Below are 22,495 nucleotides of genomic sequence, written 5' to 3' on the forward strand. Positions count from 1 at the left end.
AGGGCCTGATGATGGGAAGGCAGGGCAGCAGCCTTGGAGCACGAGCCCTCGGGTGGCCCCGTGCCAGCACCTTGGGGCCAGGACCCCACACGTTCCCGTGCTCCTCGTTGGGCATGGCCCCAGGACCATCCACGGAGCCCCGGCATGTACCTGTGATGTGCGGGTGGGCGAGCAGCTGCCGCTCCACCTCCAGAGCGCTGATTTTGAACCCGCCGTTTTTGATGATGTCCACCGAGGTGCGGCCCTTGATCCAGTACACGCCGTCTTGGTAGGCTGCCGTGTCCCCTGGGAAACAACGGGGGCTGTGTCAGGGCTGCTCCACCAGCTCCCACTGTTTCTGCTGTCCCCTCCATCCCGCACCCAAGGCTCGGGTGGTGGCAGCGTGCGCAGGAGCCGCGCTCAGCATCTGCAGAGCCCCCGGGGTGGGTGCCAGCCTTCCCACCCAACAGCCTGCACCCGGGGATGCACAGAGGGGAGCAGGCATCCCTTTTCTGCAGGGGGAAAGGGAAGAATAAGGCTGTGCAGCCACAAATCCCTTAACATGGAAGCAATGAAAGGAGCCACCACCGCAGGCGGATACACGTCCCAGTGTGCTCAGCACGGCACACAGCAGCAGGACCGGACTGTCCCCGGCTCCTGCCGGGCTGCTAGTGACACAAAATAGGGTGGGGGACGGTGTCAGGGAGAAGAGAGGGCCCGAAGTGAGACTTTGTCCTTCCTGGGGGGCGGGAGGTGGGGGAGAAGGCGTGTGGCAGGTGTGCTCTGGTAATTAGCTGCTCACGCTGAGGCTGGGAAGATTGAGGAGAGAGGTCATGTCAGCACAACCTGGCTAAATGCTTAACAAGCTGTTGCACTTTGATAGCTACTTAAGATGATTACTCACATCCTGCTAATAGAGCCTTTGCCAACCGGGGGTGAGGGGGGGGGGGACGCTCAGGACCTCGCATTTCAGTCTCAGAGCCTTGATGGCAGCACCGGGGGGCCCTCGGCAATACCCCGTGCAGCCCGTGTGCTGCCCTAATGACACGCACCACCTTCGTGTCCATGCACCCAGCCTGCTCCCCTGCTGCAGCTTTGCACGGTGCTGGCTGGGGAGTGCAGGCACAGCAACGGCTCTGGCAGTGGGAAAAGAGCTCCCAGCAAAGGGTCCGCGGGCACTGCGGGGCTGCAGCGCTAACCCCGGAGCTGTGGGAGCTTCAGAGGGTGGCTCTCGCTGATGCCCTGTCCAGGTGCTTGTTCAGAGCCTGGGGAATGAGGGCAGCCCAGCATCCCAGACCGCAGCACCCGGTGGGCACGGAGCCTGGAGGACCCCTGAGCCTCTGGTTAGGGTGCAGGCTGTGCAGGGAGTGTGCCAAGTGCACCGGGTGGGCTCTGGGGCAGCCGAGACCTGGGGACTTCGTCGGGTGGCCCAGGGATGAGCCTCCCCAATGCCTCCTGCTCCCCAAACCCTGCATGTTCCCCATTCCCCTCTCTCAGAGATGAGGTCCCCTCTCCTCCAGGGCCTCACGGTGTCGCTCCGCAGAGGCAGGTGATGCAGGTGCCCACTGGCTGTGCAGCTTTACAAGTCTAGTTCCCAGCTCACCTCTGACGCTCCGCAGGGACTGCACGTGGTGCATGCAGAGGCAGCGAACGCTTAGAGATTTACGGTGGCAGAGCAATGAAAAATCACAATCAGTTCTGAAATTTGGGCTATTCCCCAAAAGAGTCGTGTCCCCGTTCAGCTGGCACATGCCAACTGCTGAGCAGCTCCTCTTGCTCAGGTCAGCCAGGAAATGATTAATTGTTCGTGTAGTTGCCTGCCTTCCTCTTGGCACTCACATGGCCGTCGATGTTGGGAGCTGTATGGAATATTTTAAAGTTGTGGGAGAGTTTGAAACCAGGACTCTCTGGGTATCTGGCTGCTTGGGGTCGAAAGGAATTCATGACTGCCATGATAAACTGCCCTCCGTGTCCAGTAGCGCTGTAGCATGTGTGACTGACACAGGGCTGGAGAGCAAACATTAATTAAAATGTGGCACGGTGGGGACTGGAGAGCCACGAGCTTTCAGCAGCGAGATCAGGAGCTGCTTATGCATGCAGAGGAGACAGGGAGAGGAGAGGGAATTCAGCGCTGGTTCAATGACATACAGTGCCCATGCTGCTCTTCAATATTTAAGCACACCAAAGCTGCCACATTTGCATTTTCCTCCATTTCAGGATGGGGGAGAACGGCCCAAACAGCAGGCTGGGCGCACAGGCGGGAGGTGTCCCGACACCAACCGCTGCGGCCACCCGGTCAGCTCACTCCTGCATCTTTCCTTACACCTGAACCCATGGCTGCACGCCCTTGAGTGGGTGGTCTGTAGGTGAGGTGTCAGCCACGGCTGATTGCTCTGCTTTGCAAAGCAAGCTGCTGCAGGAGCAGCCAGGGCAGCAAACGGCCAGGGCCACGCGTTTCACCACGATCTCTTCTCTGCACCGCACAAAGCGGCACGCACGAGCCCGCGCACCGCCTGGCTTCAGACAGTATTTCCAGCTCAGGAACTCTCCGTGTTTCGCTTGCAGCAGAGGGACCCTGGCAGGATGTCGGGGCACGTCAGCACCACAGCAAAACACCTGAGCTGGCAGCAGCCCGAGCTCCCGGCCCCGCCGACTACCTGTGCCGGCTGTGCCGTGCGAGGCGGGCGCTGTGCCGGGGCTGGCGCAGGAGCGGGCTCGCTGTGCTGGGCGCCGTGCCAGGCTGGCTCAGCTGGGCGGCAGCTGGCTCCGGGCTGGCGTTTGCCAGCGTCCCCACATGGCCGTCCCCTGCCGTCCCTGGCACGAGCGCGGGCAGGGGCTGCTGGCGGCTGCCCCCTGAGGTGTGTGCCCTGTGCTAGAGGTTTGCCGCTGCTGACTGCCAAATATGCTCCCCGTGTGCTCCCCGAGCAGTTGCCCCCCCAAATGTTCACTGTGGGAGCAAGGGGAGGGGGTGACAGGTGACAGGTGACGGTCACTTCGGGCGGAGCATGGGTAGGGGGAGCTCGTCTGGAGAGGAGCCCCCCCTCCTCGGTCCCTGTGGCCCCCCAAACACCAGTCTACGTGGACACCCTCCAGCCCCATCTGCAGCGCTCCCGGCCCTCCCACCACGGCAGGCATTTCGTATCATTACTATGATTACAGGGAGCTTCTCGATGAGCTCTGTAACCCCCCCGTCTCTCGCTTTCTGCCTCCTCTCTCCTGCCCTCTGAGCGCCAGGGCCCTGCTGTCACTCCCCGCGCTGACAGGAGGGAGCTCGCTGCGCGTGGCGCCGCAGGGGCCGCCGTCCGCCGAGGACAGCCACGTTACCCTCTGCCCCGCGCCATCTGCCACCAGCCGAGCACACCAGGACGGCTCGAGCGCTGCGCAGCCGGAGCGACAGAGCGCGCCACGGCTTCCAGGCCAGCAGGGACCTCCCGTGCCAGCCAGACTGGTTAAAAGGATGCTGCCGTTTGCTTAATGGCTCTCCCCCACATGCTGCCTCTGAACGGCGTGAAGAGCACCGTTTCCAAACCTGATGCTGCTCCGAAGTCCCGTGGCAGGAGCTGCTCGCTCCCCCCCGCTCCGGGTCTCCCTGTGCCCGGCGTGCCCAGCCCTTGCTGCGGCGGTGCTCCTGCCCGCGGCCCTGCTGCCAGCATCGAGCTCTGTCCCCACGGCTCCCTGCGTTATTCTGCTCCATTATGCAGGCTCCCACCTCCGCAGGGCTGCAGCTTGCTGTTTCTCACCCAGCAGCCTCCAGGCGTGTGTGGGTACCTCCTCCCGGGCTGGCTGGGGACACCGGAGGTGACGGGTGGCGTTTCTGAGCAGAGGATGGAGCCCCCCTGCTGTGAGATGACACCGCCTTCCAAACCACGTTTCTGCTGACCCCGCTTTCCAGCTGGCCGTGCCGGTGGCTTGCAGCACAGGGACAGGAGGGGTGTGTGGACATGGTTGATAAAACACCGGGCTCAACACCTGTGTGGTCCTGCTCCTGAGCGGGGCAGGACAAATGTCCCTGTGCCCAGAACCCCCCCCGCAGCAGGGAGGCAGTGGCAGCGTTCCCTTCCCCACAGCCAGCTGCACGGGGAAGGAGCTTTTGGGTGATGAGAAGGCTGCAGCCTGTGACACGGCCACGTCTCCACCTCTGCTCCCCCGGGACACCCCCGCCGGGCCCCTTCCATCCAACAAAGCAGCAGCAGAAGGAGCCTCTGTGCGCCGCGCAGCGCCGGCGCCCAGGCACAGCTGATGCTGGCGAGGCCATGGGATTATTGTTTCCCTGACAGCAGCCGTCACTGCTACCTTTGGATTTGTTTCAAGACGCTCAGCGGGCATCTGTTCCGCGAGATGTTAAAGGCTCTGCCGAGCTGCATGCTGAGGAGGCTCCTGCACCAGTTGAGCCGGGGGGGGGAGGAGGGGGGGGTGCCGTGACGGGGCGCTCAGAGGGTGCTGCGTGTCAGAGGCTGCAGGGCTGTGAGCCACCGGGGGGGACATGCCTGCTGGCACCCGCAGGAGCCCGCTGTGGACATCCCCACCAGCCCACAGCCTGCGCTGTGACCACCCCACACCGGCACAGATCAGCCCCTGGAGGCCACAATCCGGCACGAACCATGCTACTGGTGCTGAGAGGCGTGAAAGGCCTTTAGCAAACTGCCTTTGTCTTAAAAACGAGGCTTTGGGGTAAAGCGTTTCTATTTATAGGGAAGGGCTGGCTACAGAGAGTCACTTGGAAATGTTCCTGCACTTCAGATGCGTGCCTTGCCCAGGCAAACTCTCCAAAGCGGCCAAGCTGCAATGGAGACCCTATTTCCCAACCCCAGCCCCAGAGATTTCTGCAGTGTTCCTTCGAGTTGCAAAATACTTGTTGCAAAGACAAAAGAGCCCTTGTGGCCCTGCCAGCGCCCAGGCCCTACAGCCTTTGGTCTGTGCACCTCCTCCTTCGCAGAGCGGAGAGGTCTCAGTGGCTGACCCGGAGCCCGGGCAGCCTCCCCAGGACACGCTGAACAAAGGCTTTTTGCTCCAAGGAGCAGGGCTACAGCAGCAAACGCTCCCCAGAGTTTCTGTGCTAACACCTTCGCACGCTGGTCAGCTTGTTCCTGGCAAACACTGCAAGGCTTCTACATCAAAGGTGTCGCGAACAAACATTTGAACTAACTATTGACCGGGAGAACACTCGGAGCAATGAAATACTTAGCGACCTGGAGAAGTTCTGAGATAGCAGGAATGCACAGGAAAAATGAGACCCTTCAGGCTAACACAGAGGAGAGGTGACTTCAGCCCATGCTGGATGCAGAGCCAGGACTGTGCTGGGATCTGCTGGGAAAAACAAACACTGAGGCCAGCTTTTACAAGGCACAGTCGCTGGAGAACAGCGGTGGCATTGCCCTCGTAAGGGGTCAGGCCACCAAGTAGGAGAGGTGCTTGGCGGCCCTGCAGGTGGTGCACAGGGCCCCTGGGGACAGGAGAGTGGGACACCAGGACTCTGGTCACCAGGGTCAAGAGGGTCTGTGGACGTCCCTGCCCCTCCTGCTCGCCGTGCCGTGGTGCTTTGCAGATCGAGGGCAGCCCACCGTAACACATCAGGAAACAACAAAGCATTTTGAAAGGGAAATTTATTTTGCTGAGAAACAAGAAGCGGGTTATTTTACCCTCCTGCCACGGGGAGCTGCAGAGCCTTGATCAGCTGCCACCAAACGTCCTCCTGCGTGGGGCACAGCCCTCGCCCCGAGCAAATTGTGCTCCACGGGTCTCCTCCTCCCACCCCACGGTACCTGCTAAGTGATTTGCTCCTGGTGGAAGGTGCCTGCTGACCCAGCAGGTTGGAGCTGCTTGTTTAACAGTTTCCTGGCTGCCGGAGTGGCTCCTCCAGCTTTCAGAAGTGGCTGCACGCAGACGGGAGCGTGGAGAGCCCGGGAGGAAAGCAACGCCTGCAGGACCGCAGGGGTGCGGGGGGACTGGCAGGCTCTTCCCTGCCAGCAGGAGAACAAGGTTTGAGCACTTTCTAAGATTAATTAGACCTTTTTCTGTTAAGGAGTCATGTCAGATTTTGCAAATTAGCCTCGCCTTGCTGACACTTTGTGAAGAGCCCGAGACGGTGCTCCTCAGAGAGCCAGGCTGGAGCGCGGGGACTTCCCAAAGCCACTTTCCACAAGACATGGACCTGCAGGGACACAGAAGGGACAGGGACAGTCCCCACAAAGTGCCCCTGGATGGGGTGGGATGCGGGACACCCCACTGCTTACGGTGAGGAGTTTGCTGGGCTGGTGGCAGGGCTGCTCTGTGCTCACAACCTAATGGCTGCTGCTGGCGGGCTCCACACCTGCACCTCGGGAAGCCTTTCAGCCTTTATTTCCAAACTGAGGGAGGAATCCCCTGCCTCTCCTGCACAGCGATTCCTGGTCCTGAGAGAGGAAGGACAGAAAGAGGCACTCTTTCCCCTGCATCCCCCTGCACAGCCCATGCCTGCAGAGCTGCCGTGTCGCAGGGACGGGCAGGGGTCCGGCTGCAGCTCCCCAGGAAGCTTGTGTCGAGGCAGGCAGAATAATCAGTCTTTGCCCTTCTCTGGTGCCTTTCAGCCGAGGATCTCAAAGCACGCTGATGTGGAGGCTAATTAGGCAGAAACGGCACAGCTGGCAGGACAGCGGAGGGACGGGGGGAGCAGCGCTGCTCGGAGTAACTCCCGCGTGTCTCTCCCTCCCCAAAATGGCTGTTGATGCTCCCGGTACATCCCAGGCCACGGCAAAGCTCACTCGCTGGCAGCCATACACCAGTGATTAACACGATGATTTATTTTCCAGGCAGTGAAGAGCCTGAGCTCTAATCCTGACACCCTCATCAGTTTGGAGAGCAGAGCAAAACCTGCGGGCTCACATCCCCTTTGCCTGAGCAGTGCTTTGCAGGCAGGCAGCATGAAGCTCTGTCCCGGGGCCAGACTTTCACCAGAACGAACGCAGCCAAACGTGCACAGAGACACAAAGGGGCACAGCCAAGGCCGTCGTGGCCATCCTGCAGCCGCGGGACCACAGCTGGCAGGCAGGGTGCTGCCTCTGGGCACAGCTCTCCTGGAGATGCTGGGCAGGATCAGGCTCCTGCCTACGGATCAGGTCCATCCTGGGGTGTTACACACAACCCAGCAGCTGACCCCAGGAATGTCCCTTCCCTCTCCGACCACCAAGCTTCTGGCTTTGGGAGCATCCTGCAGCAACGAGGTCCATGTGTTCCCCATGCTCCTCACGGACAAGCATTTCTTTTCTCAGGTTTCAGGTTTCCCTGCTCTTCCCAGGGCAGCTCAGTGTCTCACTGGTCTCCCAAGGTAGGTAAGGATGTAGGTAAGGAAGCTGCAGAGCACGCAGTGAGGCCCCCCCAGCCTTTGTACAGTGCGCCAGGGAGAGGCTGGAGGGGTCCTTCCAGCCCTGCCAGCACAAGCAGCCTGCGCAGCTCCAGCCCCAAATGCTCCAAGAGACGGTGTCTGTCCACTGCTGCAGGCTTCTCATGGTTGGGAGAAGCCATGGGAGGAGATAAGGGGTGGACAAACACGTAGAAAGAGAGTGCTGAAGGACATCTATAGGAATTAGACCATCCGTCCTCCCTGCAGCAGTGTCCACCTTGAGGGACGGGAGGCTGCAGGAGACGTGTGCGTTGCGGACACAAACCCTTCCCTCCCCTCCACACAATGAAAACCGCATCAATAGATCCCCCATCTGCTCACATACATCACACACTTCACTCCAGTTTATTAGCTGGAATAAATCATAAATATTTCATTATACATCAACGACGCTCGACTCCGGGAAGGCGCAATCCATCACCTCGACACTCCTTGCGACCTGCCGCCATGCAATAAGCTTTCCAGTCTATTAAACAAGATTGATACAGTGTGCTAGGATGGACTAGGGGAATTTATTTATGGAGCGCTGGGAGAGGGAGGGCACCGAACGCCTGGTGCCGCATGGACAAGCAGGAACCGCTGCCATTAGCCGCTTGGACCTGGGCAAGGATGGGGAGCCGAAAATCTCCCACCCAAAATCTCTGCTGAGCGCCACCACACTCACCACGAGCCGTCAGCATCGTGAGAAAGGCAGTTGCTGCTTTTCCGTGGTGGTGCACGGGTTTCTCAGTGCTGTGAGGGCTGTGTGTGCCCAGAAATACTTACTGTAGAGATTTTGCTGCTCTTCGTAGCCCCTGGCTGCTTTTAATGCTACCCCTTCTCCTTTACTTCTATGGGAAAATAAGACATTTTCCAGCTCCGTGAAAGCCAACAGCAAACAGAGCCAGGAGCAACCAGGAGCAAGCCCCTCTCGGCCTCAAACACGACCTGAACACAACCAAGCCTTCCCTTCCCTATGTGCTGTTGTTTCCATGCCGGAGTTCACGGAAAGCCCAGCACCAGCCCCACAGACACCTTCCCCGCCGTGCACCTTGTGGGCAGCTGCAGGTCAGCCCCCGCTTTGGGAACTCGGTCCGATCCACCCGGGGGAAATCTCCCCTCTCTGAGCCTCATCTGCCTTGGGGAGCATCAGTGCCCGTGACGCCGTGGCTCCACGCCGTGGTAGAGGCTGACGGATGCTCAGCACGGCGCTGCCTCGACGCGCGGCGAATCCCCAGCCCCTCCGCGGCACGCCGCGCTGCTGGGATTGATCGGAGGCAGCCTTCCTCCTGAGGGGGACTGACACAGCCTCAGCAACGATGATGTATGCGTACGTATCTATTTAATGAAATGCTAAATGATAGGCTAAATAACGGAGGCAACTTTAGCTTGATTTATTGCGTGGGAATGACTAACGTTTGTCACTGCTGACAGCCATCTTGGCTAGGAGCAGGCTGCTCCAGAGGTCACGAGCACGAATTGTAGCTAATTAACAGCAATTAGCACTCCTGAAATTCTGGATTTTGGCCCGGTTGCGGAGGCCTGCTGAGCAGCAGTGCGTGTCCTGTCTCACACAGGTTACGGGCCCTGGGCGCAGAGGGCTCTCCGCTCACCTCCTGCTCACAGCCCTTACACCCAGTGGGCCAGCAGGCACGGCAGAGCAAGGACTGAGCCCTGCAGCATCCTGCCCTTTCAAATGAGGAGCAGAACTCCCAAAAGATCAGCAACTGCAGCTATACAGGCCCCAGAGAAGAACTGGAGGACCGAGAAAAGGGACCCCAAAACCCAAGCCAAGCAAAGCCAAGCCGTCAAAGTCAACCACAACCAACACCCGACCCTGCCCTCCCCGTCCTTTCCTTAGGTCCTTGGACACTCTCTTGAGCTATAAGAGGACTGCAAAAGTTCCTGTTCAGCCTGATCCCGCGTGTGAAGTTTAAATCTCTCACTTCTGCTTTTTGCACACGTTTTCCACCCTGCGCAGAGCTGCTGAGTTCCCGGGGTGCAGCTCACTGCTGCCTGCGGGTGGCTGTGCGGAGCTGGTCGAGGCCATTTATCTTCACCCGTTTGCTGGTGAAACGCCTTCCCCACGCTCTCTAAACCCAATGACCAAAAATAAATGAGCTGCCTCTGCACGAGGGCTTGGTGTGCTCCGAGGCACCGCTCTCGCCTCAGCGTACTGAGGGCAGCGCTGGGTTTGCGCTGCCATCATTAATAAAGCATCAAATCGGCCCGGGGGCGGGGGGGGGGAGACAGAGATGAAGAGGGAGAGTTTGAAACTTCTTTATAAAACACATGCATATTAACAAAGCACCAGTTATTCATGAGGAAGCCGTCTCCCCTCCCCAGCATCTTCCAGGGCTCCTGTTCACCTGGGTGCTGCCTGGGCGAAGCACGAAGCCTTCGCACCGGGAGCAGGTTTCCGCAGGGAGAAGTGCCGGCACCGCGCTCCTCCGACCTCAAGCCCTGGGGGTGGCACAAAATCTGCAGTCGGGAGCAGCATCTCTCCTGGCACCGGCAGCCCTGACAGCCTCAGCGCGCTGGCTGGCAGCAGCCCTACCTATTTACTATCCATTTCGCTGCCAAAAACCTCCGGCGGACCCGCAGAGCAGAAGAGAGGAGGGCAGCGCAGCAGCTGCAGCCCAGAGATATGTTTCTGTGGTTGTGAGCAGGCGAAGCAGCTTTCAGGAGCTGGCTGCTCCACTGCAGGTCCTGACCATAGGGATACGGTGCCAGGGAGCCCCAGCACCGGTGCTCTGGACACCCCCTTGATGGATCTCCTTGCAAAACCCAGCCCAGAGCTTCAACCCCCCGAAGGGAGGAGGGCTTCATCCTCTGCTCGGAAGAGCTGCCCCGAGGGATCTGGATGGAGACTCCTTTTCCAGAGGTGGCTTTCACATTCCCCGAGCTCAGCCCAGCACCGGGAGGCTCACTGCTGCCTGCACTGCGAGCAGGATCTGGCCGGGTGATGGTGGGAGCCCTGGCGCAAGGGGCAGACATCTGAGGTTGTCCTCATACCTAGAGCATGATGCAGGCTGTTCACAGCCTCCCCCCGACACAATATCTGAGAGTAAGAGGTGGCTGTCACGCTTTGCAGGCCGCTGTCCGCTGAGGCAGAGCAAGATTTCGATGCTGCTACAGCTTTGTACCTGCATGAAATCTGGAGGTAATTTAATGGCTCACAAGAAAGGAAATAAATCTATTAGAACGGAATCGCTGTTTGTTTACGTATCTTGCCATGAACATCACCACGAGCAGCAGCAGCAGCAGGTGTATGTGCAAGCACCATTTATTTACATAATAAAATTGCCAAGTAGATTTGTAGCTCAGGGGCATCCTTGCCTCTCCATGCACGCGCCTAACTCCCATTAGCACTAATGGCAGCCGCTGTGTGCTCAGCAAGCCGAGCACAGACCCTCCGACTGCCCTAATGGCTCGTTCGAAGAGATGTAAGGCTGCAGACGTCTCGATGTGTGGGCTCCTCTCCCCCTGACTCTGCCAGGTGATGGGAATTGCGCCGCAGCTTGGAGCTGCTTCACAGTCCTCCCCATCTGTGAGAGCTGGCAGGGCTGCTGCCGAGCTGCATGTCCCGGGAGAGGAGAGGTTAAGCAACTGATTCCCCGCTCTCAAAACTTCTGCAGAGACCCCTGGAGCATCCAGCACTGGGGAAAAAAAGAAAACCAGAAAAAAAAAAACCAGCCTGGAATGAATTCCTGTCATGCTCTGCACAGGGAAGTTTGTTTGTATTCCACACGCAGCAGAGCTGAGCCTGCTGTCAGAGCCACGCTGGGAGAAAGGGCAAAACCCTGCCGAGATGAAAGAATGCGAAGCACTGGTACAGCCTCCCCTGGCATTTACACCTGGAAAAAAAAATCACTCAAGGGCATCTCACAAAGAGCTGTGCTAATAAGGCACCGCTCACTGACGTGCTGTGTGGCTGTGCAGCACGGACGGAGCTGTAGCAGTGCAGGGAACACCGGCAGCATCTCCGGGTACCTGGGAGGCAAAAGCCGCAGATAAGACAAATTTGATTTCCAGCCAGAAATCCTGAGCCGTGCTCTCCCCCACGCTGCTCCCAGCCAGGGGACAGGGGGAGTCGGGGACCTGCTGTCAGACCGACAAGGAGCGCAGCTACTCCTTGTCTTCGCTGATAAATCAGTGATACCTTCACCTCTTGGCTGGGTTTTTAAAGGCTTCCTGAGCTTAATGCATCTCTCCAGCAGCAGGGCAAGAAGCCAGGATGATGTTCAGTGACCCCGTGCTGTACCAGGGCTGCCCTTGTACATCTCAGCCCGTTCGGCGCCAGTTACCCCTCGTGCCCTGCCCTACAGCGCCGACCCAGCCACAGGTAGTGGGCCTCGTGCTGTCATGGAGGTCTGCCTCTGGTCACCTGGGGACTTTTCTCCTGGAGCACCTGATTGATTAGAGCACCCTGCTTGGCACAGGAGAGAAATAAAGGCAATATTTGCAGGCAGGGGCGGACTGACCTGCTGCGTCACCGAGTCCTGTGGCACCACACCTCCACAGGATTCACCCCACGGGTGCATTTTCTGGTCACTCTGGTTTGAAAGAGCAGCTGTTCCGAGGAGAAAAAAGCCCAGGAAATAACAGGAAAGATGCAGGTCAATTTTTGTCCGCTTTGAATGAAAATCGGCTCTAAGCCCAGCTGTGGGACTGCACCAAGGAGGTTGTGGTGGACATACGAGGTGGACTCCCACTCAAGTGTGAAGCCTCAGGCTGTGCACAGGTAAGTTGAGGCCGTGGGAGGATTGCTGATGTCTCTCACCAGAAATGCTCCCCACGCCCACGCTGACCACAATGGGCAGGGGATGGGCGCAGCACACACACGCACCAGGAGGCTTCCTTCTTTATGCCCTGCAGTGCTCACCCCGCTCCCGGCACCACCTCGTGTTCGCTGAGAGACACAGGGGACTCTCGGTAAACACGCCAGGCTCGTCTAAGGCTGGCAGCTCTCTAAAACCCACAGATGAATAGGCCCAGCAGCTTCAGCTTCAGCTGCAGACACATTAATGGAGCTTGGAAAGCATCACCCACTGCGCCTCCTCCAAATTCAAAACCCTCTCCCCCCCTGCGAGATGGGCACCCCGGCAGGTCCAAATGGCCAGCAGGCTTTGGCCAGGGAACACAAAGGCCCGTCTCCAGACTGTTGTTTCAGGGCCTTGGGGACTGCTGCATATGGTCCCCGTTCCAGCCTCGGCGTGGGCTGGCATCCGACCTCGTTACACGACATATGCCAGCAGACAAAGTCCTGGGCACCAGCTTTCGGCAGGGAGAGGAGAGCACCAAAAGGATTAGCAGGAAAGCCAGGCCTCAGCGGGGTCTGGTTGCCTTCTGGGGCCCGTCTGCCCTCGGCCAAGGCGCTGCTTCTCATTTCTGGGCCTTCCATGTCTGACCGCCCCAAATAAGCGGAGCAGTTTTGGGAGGGTTTTGGGGCAGGACCAGGACGGGTGCACACAAACACGGTGCTGTCTTAACTACTGAGCGCACGGAAGCCCCAACACACCGATGGGCCTCACTGAGACACCCAGGATGGTCCCTGTTTTGGGTGGTGGGATGTTTCTGGTGCTTGGACCTACCGAAGGGACTTGTCCACGCTGCCCAGCTCTACCAGCTGGTCCCCAAAGACCTCACTGCCCATTCTCCCCAGCCCGCCGTGGCTCTTGCACTGCCACCACCAGACCGCAGCTGCACGCCCTGCTCTGAGGGCACCACGTCTCTGTAACGGAAAGCAGCAGATAAAACAGCCAAACCTCTGAACGCTCCTGCAAGCCAGACAGCCAAGACTTTGTAGGTTCACTCGTCATTAGCAGGAACTCATGGGTGACTGATATGACACAAGTAGGCTGGGCGGAGGGAGCCCCCCCCTGCTGCTTACAGCCAGAATTACTGCAGATGGGTTTGCCCAGAGGACAAGCCAGAAAAGAAAATGGGTAAGTAAAAATGAAAAACGTTTTTTCACATTAGCATTTAAATATTTATAGAAATCCCTGCAGACAACAAGATGAAAAAGAAAACTCAAAGAGTAATAAATAAGTAAGTGCTCCAAGGTGTGGCAGCCCAGCTGAACACGGCTGCCACTCAGCTGGTGGAACTTTGAAGAGCACGGCAGCCATGCGTGCATGGCTAAAAATAATAATTGTAATAATAAAAACCTTAGACTAAACCCCTTTGCTTTGGCTTCTGCCCTCTGCAGAACAGCTGAGGGATCAATTACACCTCAGCCAAAGACAGTACTACCTCTTCTTTTCAGCGCGGTGACCTGTCCCAGTCTCTCATGAGACGAATTATTAAATAAAGCGGAGATAACAATGGGAGGATGTTGACTAAGAGAGGCAGCGGTGGGATGTGGGGAAGGATATCTGCCTTAAATTGTTTGCTTAACTATCCAGGACCCCATACTTTTGCTTACAGCATAATACCATTAGTCGTAAGTAAATATGTTCTCAATTGTCTCGAGCGAAACCCACAGGGATGACTTGTGGAAAGGAAAGAGCCTGGAGCGATCACGTCCTAGGATGCTCTGTCCCGGCTAACAGAGCGGGCATGGAGCAGCACGTGCCAGAGATGCTCAAAGAAGAGATGCTCAGCTCTTCTTCAAGCGTTACCGCCAGCCTGAAGTACAAACACCTACAAAAAACGTCACCACTTAGCAGCACTTGGTCTTGAGTTATGCGTGCTGAAAACGAGCCCTCGCTTTCCTGGGCTGTGGAAAGGAAATCGGGCCCCTGACTGCCCGGCTCATCCTGTAATCAGTTTGTGCGATTCCACTGCCCTGCTCTGTGCTCCGCTGACGGCAAGGCTGGGTTATGTAAACCAAATGCCAAAAGTGTTCAGCAAGCTAAACAGATCGTGTGGGCACCAGCAGAGTGCCTCAAGCAACAGGAAACAAGACAAATGAGGAGCGAGAGAAAGCCAGGGACACAAATAAGGCTGAAAAATGATAGATGGGCCAGGTGGAAAGAAGGTGTGTTTTCACCGAGCTTCTGTAGGGCAATTCCACCTCTGCACACACCACCAGCTCTTCTCGGCAGCACTGAGTGGCCAGGCTGGCCTCTGCAAACCTGAAAACAGTTTGTATTTTGGGTGATCACTTCAAAATCTTGTCTCTGTCTTACTCCTTTCCTACCCCAAAGCTCTCCACCGGAGTTCCGTAAATCCACCCCCTCAGTCACCGCTGCAGACAGCTCAGCAGCGTTCACCCTTCCTGCTGAAGGACTTCCCAAAGTCCCGTGGTCACAGCTCGGTGTGACAGTGAAGACACAACAAACACTCATCTCCCTGTGCCCGGTGCCTGAACCACGAGCGCGGATCCAGTGAAAATCCCTGGGGCACCGTTCCAGCCACGCTCACGTCAAGAGGCGTTTTGACACTGCCTGCAACGGGACCACGTCCTGACCTCTGCCGACTGCTCAGGGATCTCGCTCAGATGCTTTGACGCTGACCTTTCCCTACGGGGTTTTTAATTTGCCCTGGAGGAGACACGCTATTTATACAGCAGTAAGTAGCCACTTGAACAAAAGCTTTGCCAATGATCCAGGAGGGCCTGCCAAGTACCACGAGGAAGATGATTGTTCAGCCCATTTCTTCCCCACATCCTGAGCTCTCTCCTGCTACAACCGACTCCCCCTCTTAACCCACTTGTGAGCTTGCAGTTCTCTTGCTAGATCTGACAGGCTCAGCCTGAAGTCTCCACAGTAGAGCCCAGCTGGAGCTGTGGACAGGATTCCCTGCGTTAATTCCTGGGATGGGAAGGGATGGGAAGGGAAACTCCCCACAGTCATGAATGAGCCCCTCTCCCTCCCTGCTGCTGGAGCAGCACCACCACAGCACACCTTGAAAGGTAACAGCAAGAAGGTGCTGAGAGCAGAGCCTGGAGTTTGCAGGAACCTGCTGTTCCCACGGACTTTCAGGTGGGGTGCAATCGCTCCATGCCACTGGAAATCGGACTCTGTGCACTGGAGGTTCTCAAAAAAGTGTGTGGTTGGCATCCACAACGTTTGATAAAACTAGAGCAGGACTTTGTAGGAGAGTAAACAAATTCTGTGCCAAAAGCTGCTCTCATTTACAGCTACAAAAATCCAAAGTCGCTCTGAACTGCTGAAAACATCAGTCTTGCAAGCAGTCAAGGAATTACACGGGCTGCATTTCACTGTGTTCGAATGATCCTTCGACTTCCAACCATCAGGCAAACCTGACAATGTTGTCTCCTTACAGCTCAAGAAGAAGGAATAAATATCTTTATGCTTTTACTTATAGGAACACCTTTTAAATGAGGACTGGGTGGAAACGTGAGCCCACCTCGCTGCTGGCCTGACTTCACCGGGCAGCACGAGTTTATTCCGTGGGTGCCTGCAGCCTCTGGCCCTGTCCCATGCAGACCCAGTGGAATATCCTTCCTAAGCAGCACACAGAGATGTGTTTGGGATATGCCTGGGATTTTTTTTGGTGTCCTTTCATGTCCCTTCATTTGTGGGTCCAATTTATAAGCTGCTAAGAAATGAAGCAGGTGAGCATACCTCCTCCCTGCCTCCAGCTCCCACAGCTTTTCAGCTCAAACACTCGGTCACATCACTGAAAAGAGGAGACAGAGCCTCGCACAGTGCCTCGCTGCCATCACGCCTGACTCACGGGCTTAAACTACAGCATGGCTTAAAAAGAAGCTCCTTAAACCCAGCCTCAGAGGGAGCCAGCACTTCATCCGATGGGCTTACTGAGCCGATAAGTCACATCATCTGCAGCACATTATAATTAAGGCATCGTTTTTTTAAAAATAGAATTTGCATTAACTGAATTTATGACTAGGAGAGACACTGCAAACAAACAGAAAACCTGCAGATTAGGATGCTAATTAGATGCATTTCTATTTATAACCTGCCTTGATCAGGCTAAAGTATTTCTGTTTCAGGTGTCAGTGCTGCTCCCACAAATGTAAGCAATTCCCTTGGCAGGGAAACACCTGCTTGTCTCTGGAGACAGGCAAGTGCCAGGTACAAAAGTCGGTGCCAGAGGGACAGGGTGGGGGCTGTTTGCTGCCGCCACCCCTCTCCTTGCAGATGGGGTGGTGGGGGCCAGCCTGAATGCAGGAACGGGTCTGGCCATTAACAGCCCAAGGCGTTTCTTACAAACACCATGTTTCTTTGGGCTGGAAAACCATGGGCAGCTTTGCCTTTTCCACCAGAAGTGGTGGGGTGGAAATCTGCAAAGAGCCAGGGCTGAGAATGACAAGGATCCTGGGGCCAGCAGAGCTCTCCAGCTAGGAACACAAGGCCAGCTCCTGGCTCCCCTAACGTAATGCTCGAGGACCACGCGGGTTCTGAGCTGGGGCCGTTCCCCTCTGCCCACGAGGAGCTCAGCCCGAAGGCAGCAGGCAGACACGAGCAGGTCCCTGCAGCCAGCCTGAGAGTCGCTGGGCTTCTTCACCTGCCTGGGGCTTCGTGGCTGCAGCAGGAGCAGCGCCACAAGCCCCAGCGCTCCGCACAATGTCCCCAGCTACACCGAGGTTTTTCCTGGCTGCCTGAGCTCGTGGAGCACGGCCGAGAGGCCTGAGCTGAGGGAAAGGTGTCTGCAGCAAGCACACACACGCAGCGTGCTGCTGCCCAAGCCTGGCAGCATTTGAAAGGCTGCCAGGACTGATGGGTGCTTCTCATGTCTCCTGGTGATGTCGTACTCCAGATGATTTTCTCTCTTTTTCTTTTTCTTTTTTTTTTTTTTTTTCCTGGAGCTCCTTCTTTCACTGCAGAAATCCAGAAGGAATACAGATATAGAAATAAAGGTCTACCCTGCTCTTCAGCCTTCGACAGTGGCATGTGGGAAGTCTTCTGGGCAATAGGAATTCTGGTTAAAGTGAGCCTGGTGCTTTCATGACCTGCCCAAATCTAGGGATCCCAAATCTAGGGATCTAGCCCAAATTCAGTGATAAAACAGGACTTAGCAATGGGAAAAACAGCCACAAAGTTGTTTTTTTAAGTGCGGCTTAAAGAAAGAAACTTAAAAGATATGAGTCGTCATTTTGAGATGTGCATCAAACAAGTTAAATAACTCTTACTTTCTTAACGACATATTAATCAAAGTGCATTGATTCCTGAATCAGATTCTGCGACCAACAAGCTTTCTATCTTCTCCATCCTGATGCATGCATTAAGAGAGTTTTACTCTGACAGATACAATATAGCAATCAATAAAATCTTATTATATGGAGCTGAGATACATGGATTTGTTGCAGGATTTATGCACTACTTTCAAGCCTGGTGCTATTTCATGTCTCAGCCTTAACCTGTAATTGAAAATAAATCTCCCTGAATACACCAGATTCTAATTTTCTGGATGTATGGGCAAACGTGAATGGAAGCTGGCCTTCCCTGGGGAAGCAGGCTGCTCTCTGATCCTGTCGTTCCCCGCTGAGCACACCACCGTGCTGCCAGATTCCTCCGCAGGAAGCGCCCTGCCTGCCCCGTGCAGCCGGGAGAGCACCGGGGCAGACAGGCAGCGCTCGGGCATCACGCAGCTCCTGCAGATCCACCGGGCTCCCAAATCCTCCGTCCCCTTGCTCACGGCTACAAGCAGCTTGCTGCCTGAAGAGCACTGCCTCCTGGGCAGGAAAAACTCAATCTGACAGTGCCAAAAAACTCAATCTGACAGTGCCAGAGCCTGGCGATACGATGGGATAGAAAGACAATGATTGGGGATTGGGATGACCGCGGTGCTGGAAGCTGGTGTTTGTCTGCTGCCTTCCTCCTGCTCCTGGGGTGCGCTCGGCGATGGCTCAGGGGCACCCAGGTTTGCTCTGAGATCGCCTCCTGCCTCGCAGGACAGCTGCAAAGGGGTCGCAGCGCAGCAGACAGACGGCTGCGGGCATTTCTCCTCCGGGTCTGCCTCACCCTCTGAGGGCTCGGCGCTGTCGGACAGCAGGTGGATACCCAGCAGTCTCCCTGGAAATGGCCGGAGGGGACTTTGATCTAAGCAGCTCTGTCAACAGCATTAATACAATAAAAATAATCAAATTCACTCGAATGGAAATGAGAGCCACGGAGAGATAGGCAGACGATGGTGCGAACCCAAGGAAATAAAGGGGAAGGGAGCAACAGTAAATCACCGATGCCACACCAGGAGTTCGGATGCTTCTCAAAAGAGCTGAGATCTTGAATTCATCAAAAGGTCACGGCAGCATCATGCTGCTTTTCTTCCTGTAATACATACACATACATTTGTTCCTCCTCTAACTGCAGGCACAGAGTGGGCACGTTTGCAGAGGGATCTGCACAGGCTCCTGCTCGAGGCACACGTGGTGTTTGCCTCTGGTCCCGAGGGGGAGGAAACACAGGTCTGCAGTTGTTGCACTGAGCTCCTCGTCTCTCCCAGATCTCCCCAGCAGCAGAGCAGGGTGTGAGAGTGCTGGCGGCCAGAGCCTGCCCCATTTATTTTTCCTCCTGTCACGGAGGGAATGGCCATCCCCAGTGCTCAACCTGATGTCGCTTCCTTTGGTAAGACGGTTTCGTGGGAGGAAAAGAGATTTTAATAAAAGAGCTGTCAAACAAAAAAGAAAATGACTGCTGCCATGGAAGTGCTGGCTCTCCTGTTTTTTATTTTGGTTCATATATTTTCTGAAATAACACACGATAGCTTGATTTACAGAAACTGCAACCAGAAACAGAACTGGCCTGAGGAAAGTACCGGGAAATAGATGGTCTGCAGCCAGAGAGGACTTAAAAATGAAAGATCCCTTTGTGAGTCTGAAACTGCAGAAGGCAGCCTGGAAAATGACCTGATGGAACAACATTTCAGGTGGTTCGCAAGTTTTGAGCATGACCTGTCACTGCAGGAGCACGCCTGGAAGGGGAGGAAGAGGCGATGGGGGAGGCAGGTCGCTGCCCGCAGAAGGGGGGCACCCAGCAGTGACACAACGTGCCCTCGGCTGCCCTCCCCGGCACGAGGACTTGGCTGGGGACCAGGACCTGCCAGCTGAGTCGTGGCCCTGCCGTGCAAATCTTCCGCGGGGGGGGAGGTTTCGGGTGGGAGACTCGAGGGGCTGCAGGCCTGGTTTTGCAGTGGAATTTCAGCCCCCTTGCAGGCTGCAGCAAGCAGGGCACCTGAGAGCAAGGGCGTGCAGGATGCGTGCTGTGCGCACAGAGGCAGCTGGTTTGAGAGCCTCCTGCAGCACTGCGCGGTGTCAGAACCAGGCCTTCTGCTGCAACCCGGGCTTCAGGGCTCCTGGGTGAACTCAAATCACAAAGGCAAAGGAGGGAACGAGCTCCGGTGACGCTTTCTTGGCTCTGTGTGTGCAAACTCTGAGCGCAAATGCCCAGGTAGAGCCCCAGGCTGCCTACGCTCAGGAAAAGCAGTAATACGTGCCCCGCGTATGGCCCTGGACCTTCCCAGCCGCCGGGCACCCTGCCCTTGTGCCCTGTCTCCGCGCAGTGCCACAGCAGCCACCAGCCTTTCTGGTGACACAGGCACCACGAGGCGCAGCACGAGCAGCGCTCGTGGTTCCCTTGCGGTAATTACTCTTCATTTGCTGACCCGCTGTTTTTTCGGAGTGCCATTAGCAATCAGCAGAGTGCTAAATTACAGCCGGGGAGTTATCCACGCTGCCTCCAAGTTCGCTCTCTCCAAATCTCATTCCTGCCGCAGCTGAGCACGTGCACCTCTGTCCTTGGGGAGTGCAGCAACCTGCCAGCTTGGTCTCCTCTCCAAAATTAACCACCTCTGCTTAATGTGGGCTAATTCACCCCCCGGGTCCCGGGCAGCACCAGCTGGTTATTGCACACCGCAGCCTCTGTGGTTGTGTGAGGTGGCTTCTCACCACCACACACGTGTGAGACCCCCGAGGGAGAGGCAGCACACATCCCTGAAGGCTGCCAGCAGCGCTGGGGGCAGGCAGGGCGAGCTGACGGGTCTCACTCAGCACCACCAGCTTTTTTTTCTTGGAATAAAGCAGCCCTGTCGGCCTGGCAGTGAGCAAAGACGGAGCAAGCAGTCAGGAGAGGGGAAAAAAAAAAAAAAAAAAGAAAGGCAAAGAGAGGGGAATGGGGTGGGGAAGAGAATGAAGAGGCTGTCCTCCTCCTGAGGCTGCTACCGGGGTACCAGAGGCTGCCTGTGCGGTGTGTCCTCAGCACCCTCCGACCTGTCCCCAGCCCCAGGCGAGTGCCTCCGCTCCCCTCTTTATCCCCAGCTCTGCGGCTCCGCTCGGCGAGCGAAAGGGTTAAGTTTAATTTATACTGATTTCTATTTAATATCATTCTCTCCCCGTAGGAGCCGGCAGCTGTGAGCTGATTGTACTCTCTCATTATGCAGTCTGTATCACTAATGGCCTGTGACAAAGGCATGCCATCTTCCAGGCCTTACCCCCGAGAGCCAATTAAACACACATACTCCCTTCCTGTTTGCAGCGCATTACAATGAAATTAAACTGAATTTCAAAATCATTTTCTCCTAAAGACATCTCTTTGCAATAATTAATGCATGCTATTCCTTTGCATCTGAAATATTCATCAGGAGTGTTGACTACAAAAATTTTTAGAGCTGATTGCCCTGCACCCGGCGCTGTCTGCCCCTGCTCCAGCACCAAATGTGGCCCTGGCCCAGGATCGGGACCTGTGGTGACAACCCTGGCAGGGCAGCCCCGGGTCTGGTTCAGAGCAGCAGTGATAATAAATCACGGCGTTGTCACGAGTCGTCCATAAATACGATTACAAAGCGGGCATCAGAAATCCAGTCTGGTGCTCCCGGCTTGATGGCACTGCTAACGCGGGGTAAAAGGGGAATGGGAAAGGCAGGGCTGCTTGTACGCGAAGGCTGGGCCATCATCAGGCATCCCACCCTCCTGCACTCCCGAGATTAGGGGACGGTTGGGATCAGCACCGCCAGACAGACGCGCTGCGGGCGTTTATCCCAGCGTCCAAACCGCTCGTGGCCGGTGGCAGAGGCAGCAGGAAGAAGGGTGGCCAGAGATACGAACCGACTGCTCAAACGCCGGGACCAGAGCCTGCAGAGACACCTCAGGGCACCGCCACGCTTGCTGTGGGCACGGGGCTAGTTTATAATTTAATCCGAAACGCAGAGCTGTCCCGGGGGACGGGAACCTCTGCCCGAGGAGGCCAAGCTCTAGCGCTGCATGCGGCGCGCTGTGCACAGAGCGGGAGGCGTAGTTCAAAGCACATCACTTATTCATGGTCTGTCACGTCTGTTCCGCTTGGGAAAAGCCTTCAGCACAGTATCCTCTTGAATTTGTTATCCCACATTACGGACAGGATCAGCCTTAGTTCTTTTCTGAGGCCTTGCCGCCCCAGCCATGGCTGCTGCAGGTAGGGCAGTCGGGGCTACACCCGCTGCCAGCAGAGCTTGATCATAACAGGATTTTTTTTTTCTGTTTGCAAACATTTGATAAAATCTACCAAGGTGCACTGCAATACGTATTGTTACTACTAGGATACTATCTTCTGGTGAAATCTGGTGAAATTTGATCTGAAGGAATCAAACACCAGAGGTGTTCCCGTCCCTAGAAACATAAAATATTTGAAAAATGTTCCTCACTCCCAGTCCAAAGGGAAAGGCAAATCCCAGGAACACCCAGTAAAAAAAAATTCCTTTGCATTTCAGAAACATACCATGTAAAAATAAAATGAGCCCCAGATTCAAAACAAAAGGTCTCTATTTGGAAGACGCAGACCTCTCACTCTGAAAAATTTCAAAACGCGACATCCTGGCAATTCTGACACTTTCCCAAACTGCTTCCCTGTTGAGGACACTCACCGTGATTCTCCTCCAAAAAGCTCATTTAAATTGAGCCACACCATGACCTGCTGTCAGGTGCGTAGGGCTCAAGTCCCCAGGAAGCATGATGCTGGTGTGCTGCGTTTCCAGCAAACAGCCCCGAACATCCCCCGTTCCTTGGCTGAATAATTAGGGGCAGTGCACATGAAGAACCGACGTGAACCCAGATCCCGTTCTCCAGACCCAGCACAGAAAACAACCGACCTCCCTCGTCCAGACGCCGCGGGCAGAGCAGCACAGTACCTGTTTTGAACCAGCCGTCGGGTGTGAAAGCGTCTTTTGTTTCCTGGGGTCTGTTCCAGTACTCGCGGAACACCGAGGGCCCCCTGACGAGCAGCTCCCCTTCTTGGCCTTCAAAACCCGGAGTCACCT

The 22,495-nt window shown here is 56.1% G+C and overlaps 1 protein-coding gene across 3 annotated transcripts in view; it reads right to left on the reverse strand.

The window, feature by feature from the left end:
- The window catches only part of ACSF3 (acyl-CoA synthetase family member 3), a 58,369-nt gene that overhangs the window by 3,281 nt on the left and 32,593 nt on the right, over positions 1 to 22,495 (reverse strand). For 2 of the 3 annotated variants that reach the window (XM_040571081.1, XM_040571083.1), the window contains 2 exons: positions 22,367 to 22,493; positions 151 to 285 (listed from right to left, as the gene is read on the reverse strand). In XM_040571081.1, coding sequence (XP_040427015.1) covers positions 151 to 285; positions 22,367 to 22,493 — 262 coding nt within the window. Of the gene's footprint in view, positions 1 to 150; positions 286 to 18,918; positions 21,849 to 22,366; positions 22,494 to 22,495 lie in introns of those variants that run through there. The other variant, XM_040571082.1, reaches the window with a different exon arrangement.

The sequence above is a fragment of the Cygnus olor genome, chromosome 12, assembly GCF_009769625.2.
Source record: "Cygnus olor isolate bCygOlo1 chromosome 12, bCygOlo1.pri.v2, whole genome shotgun sequence".
In the NCBI taxonomy this organism is placed as follows: domain Eukaryota; kingdom Metazoa; phylum Chordata; class Aves; order Anseriformes; family Anatidae; genus Cygnus; species Cygnus olor.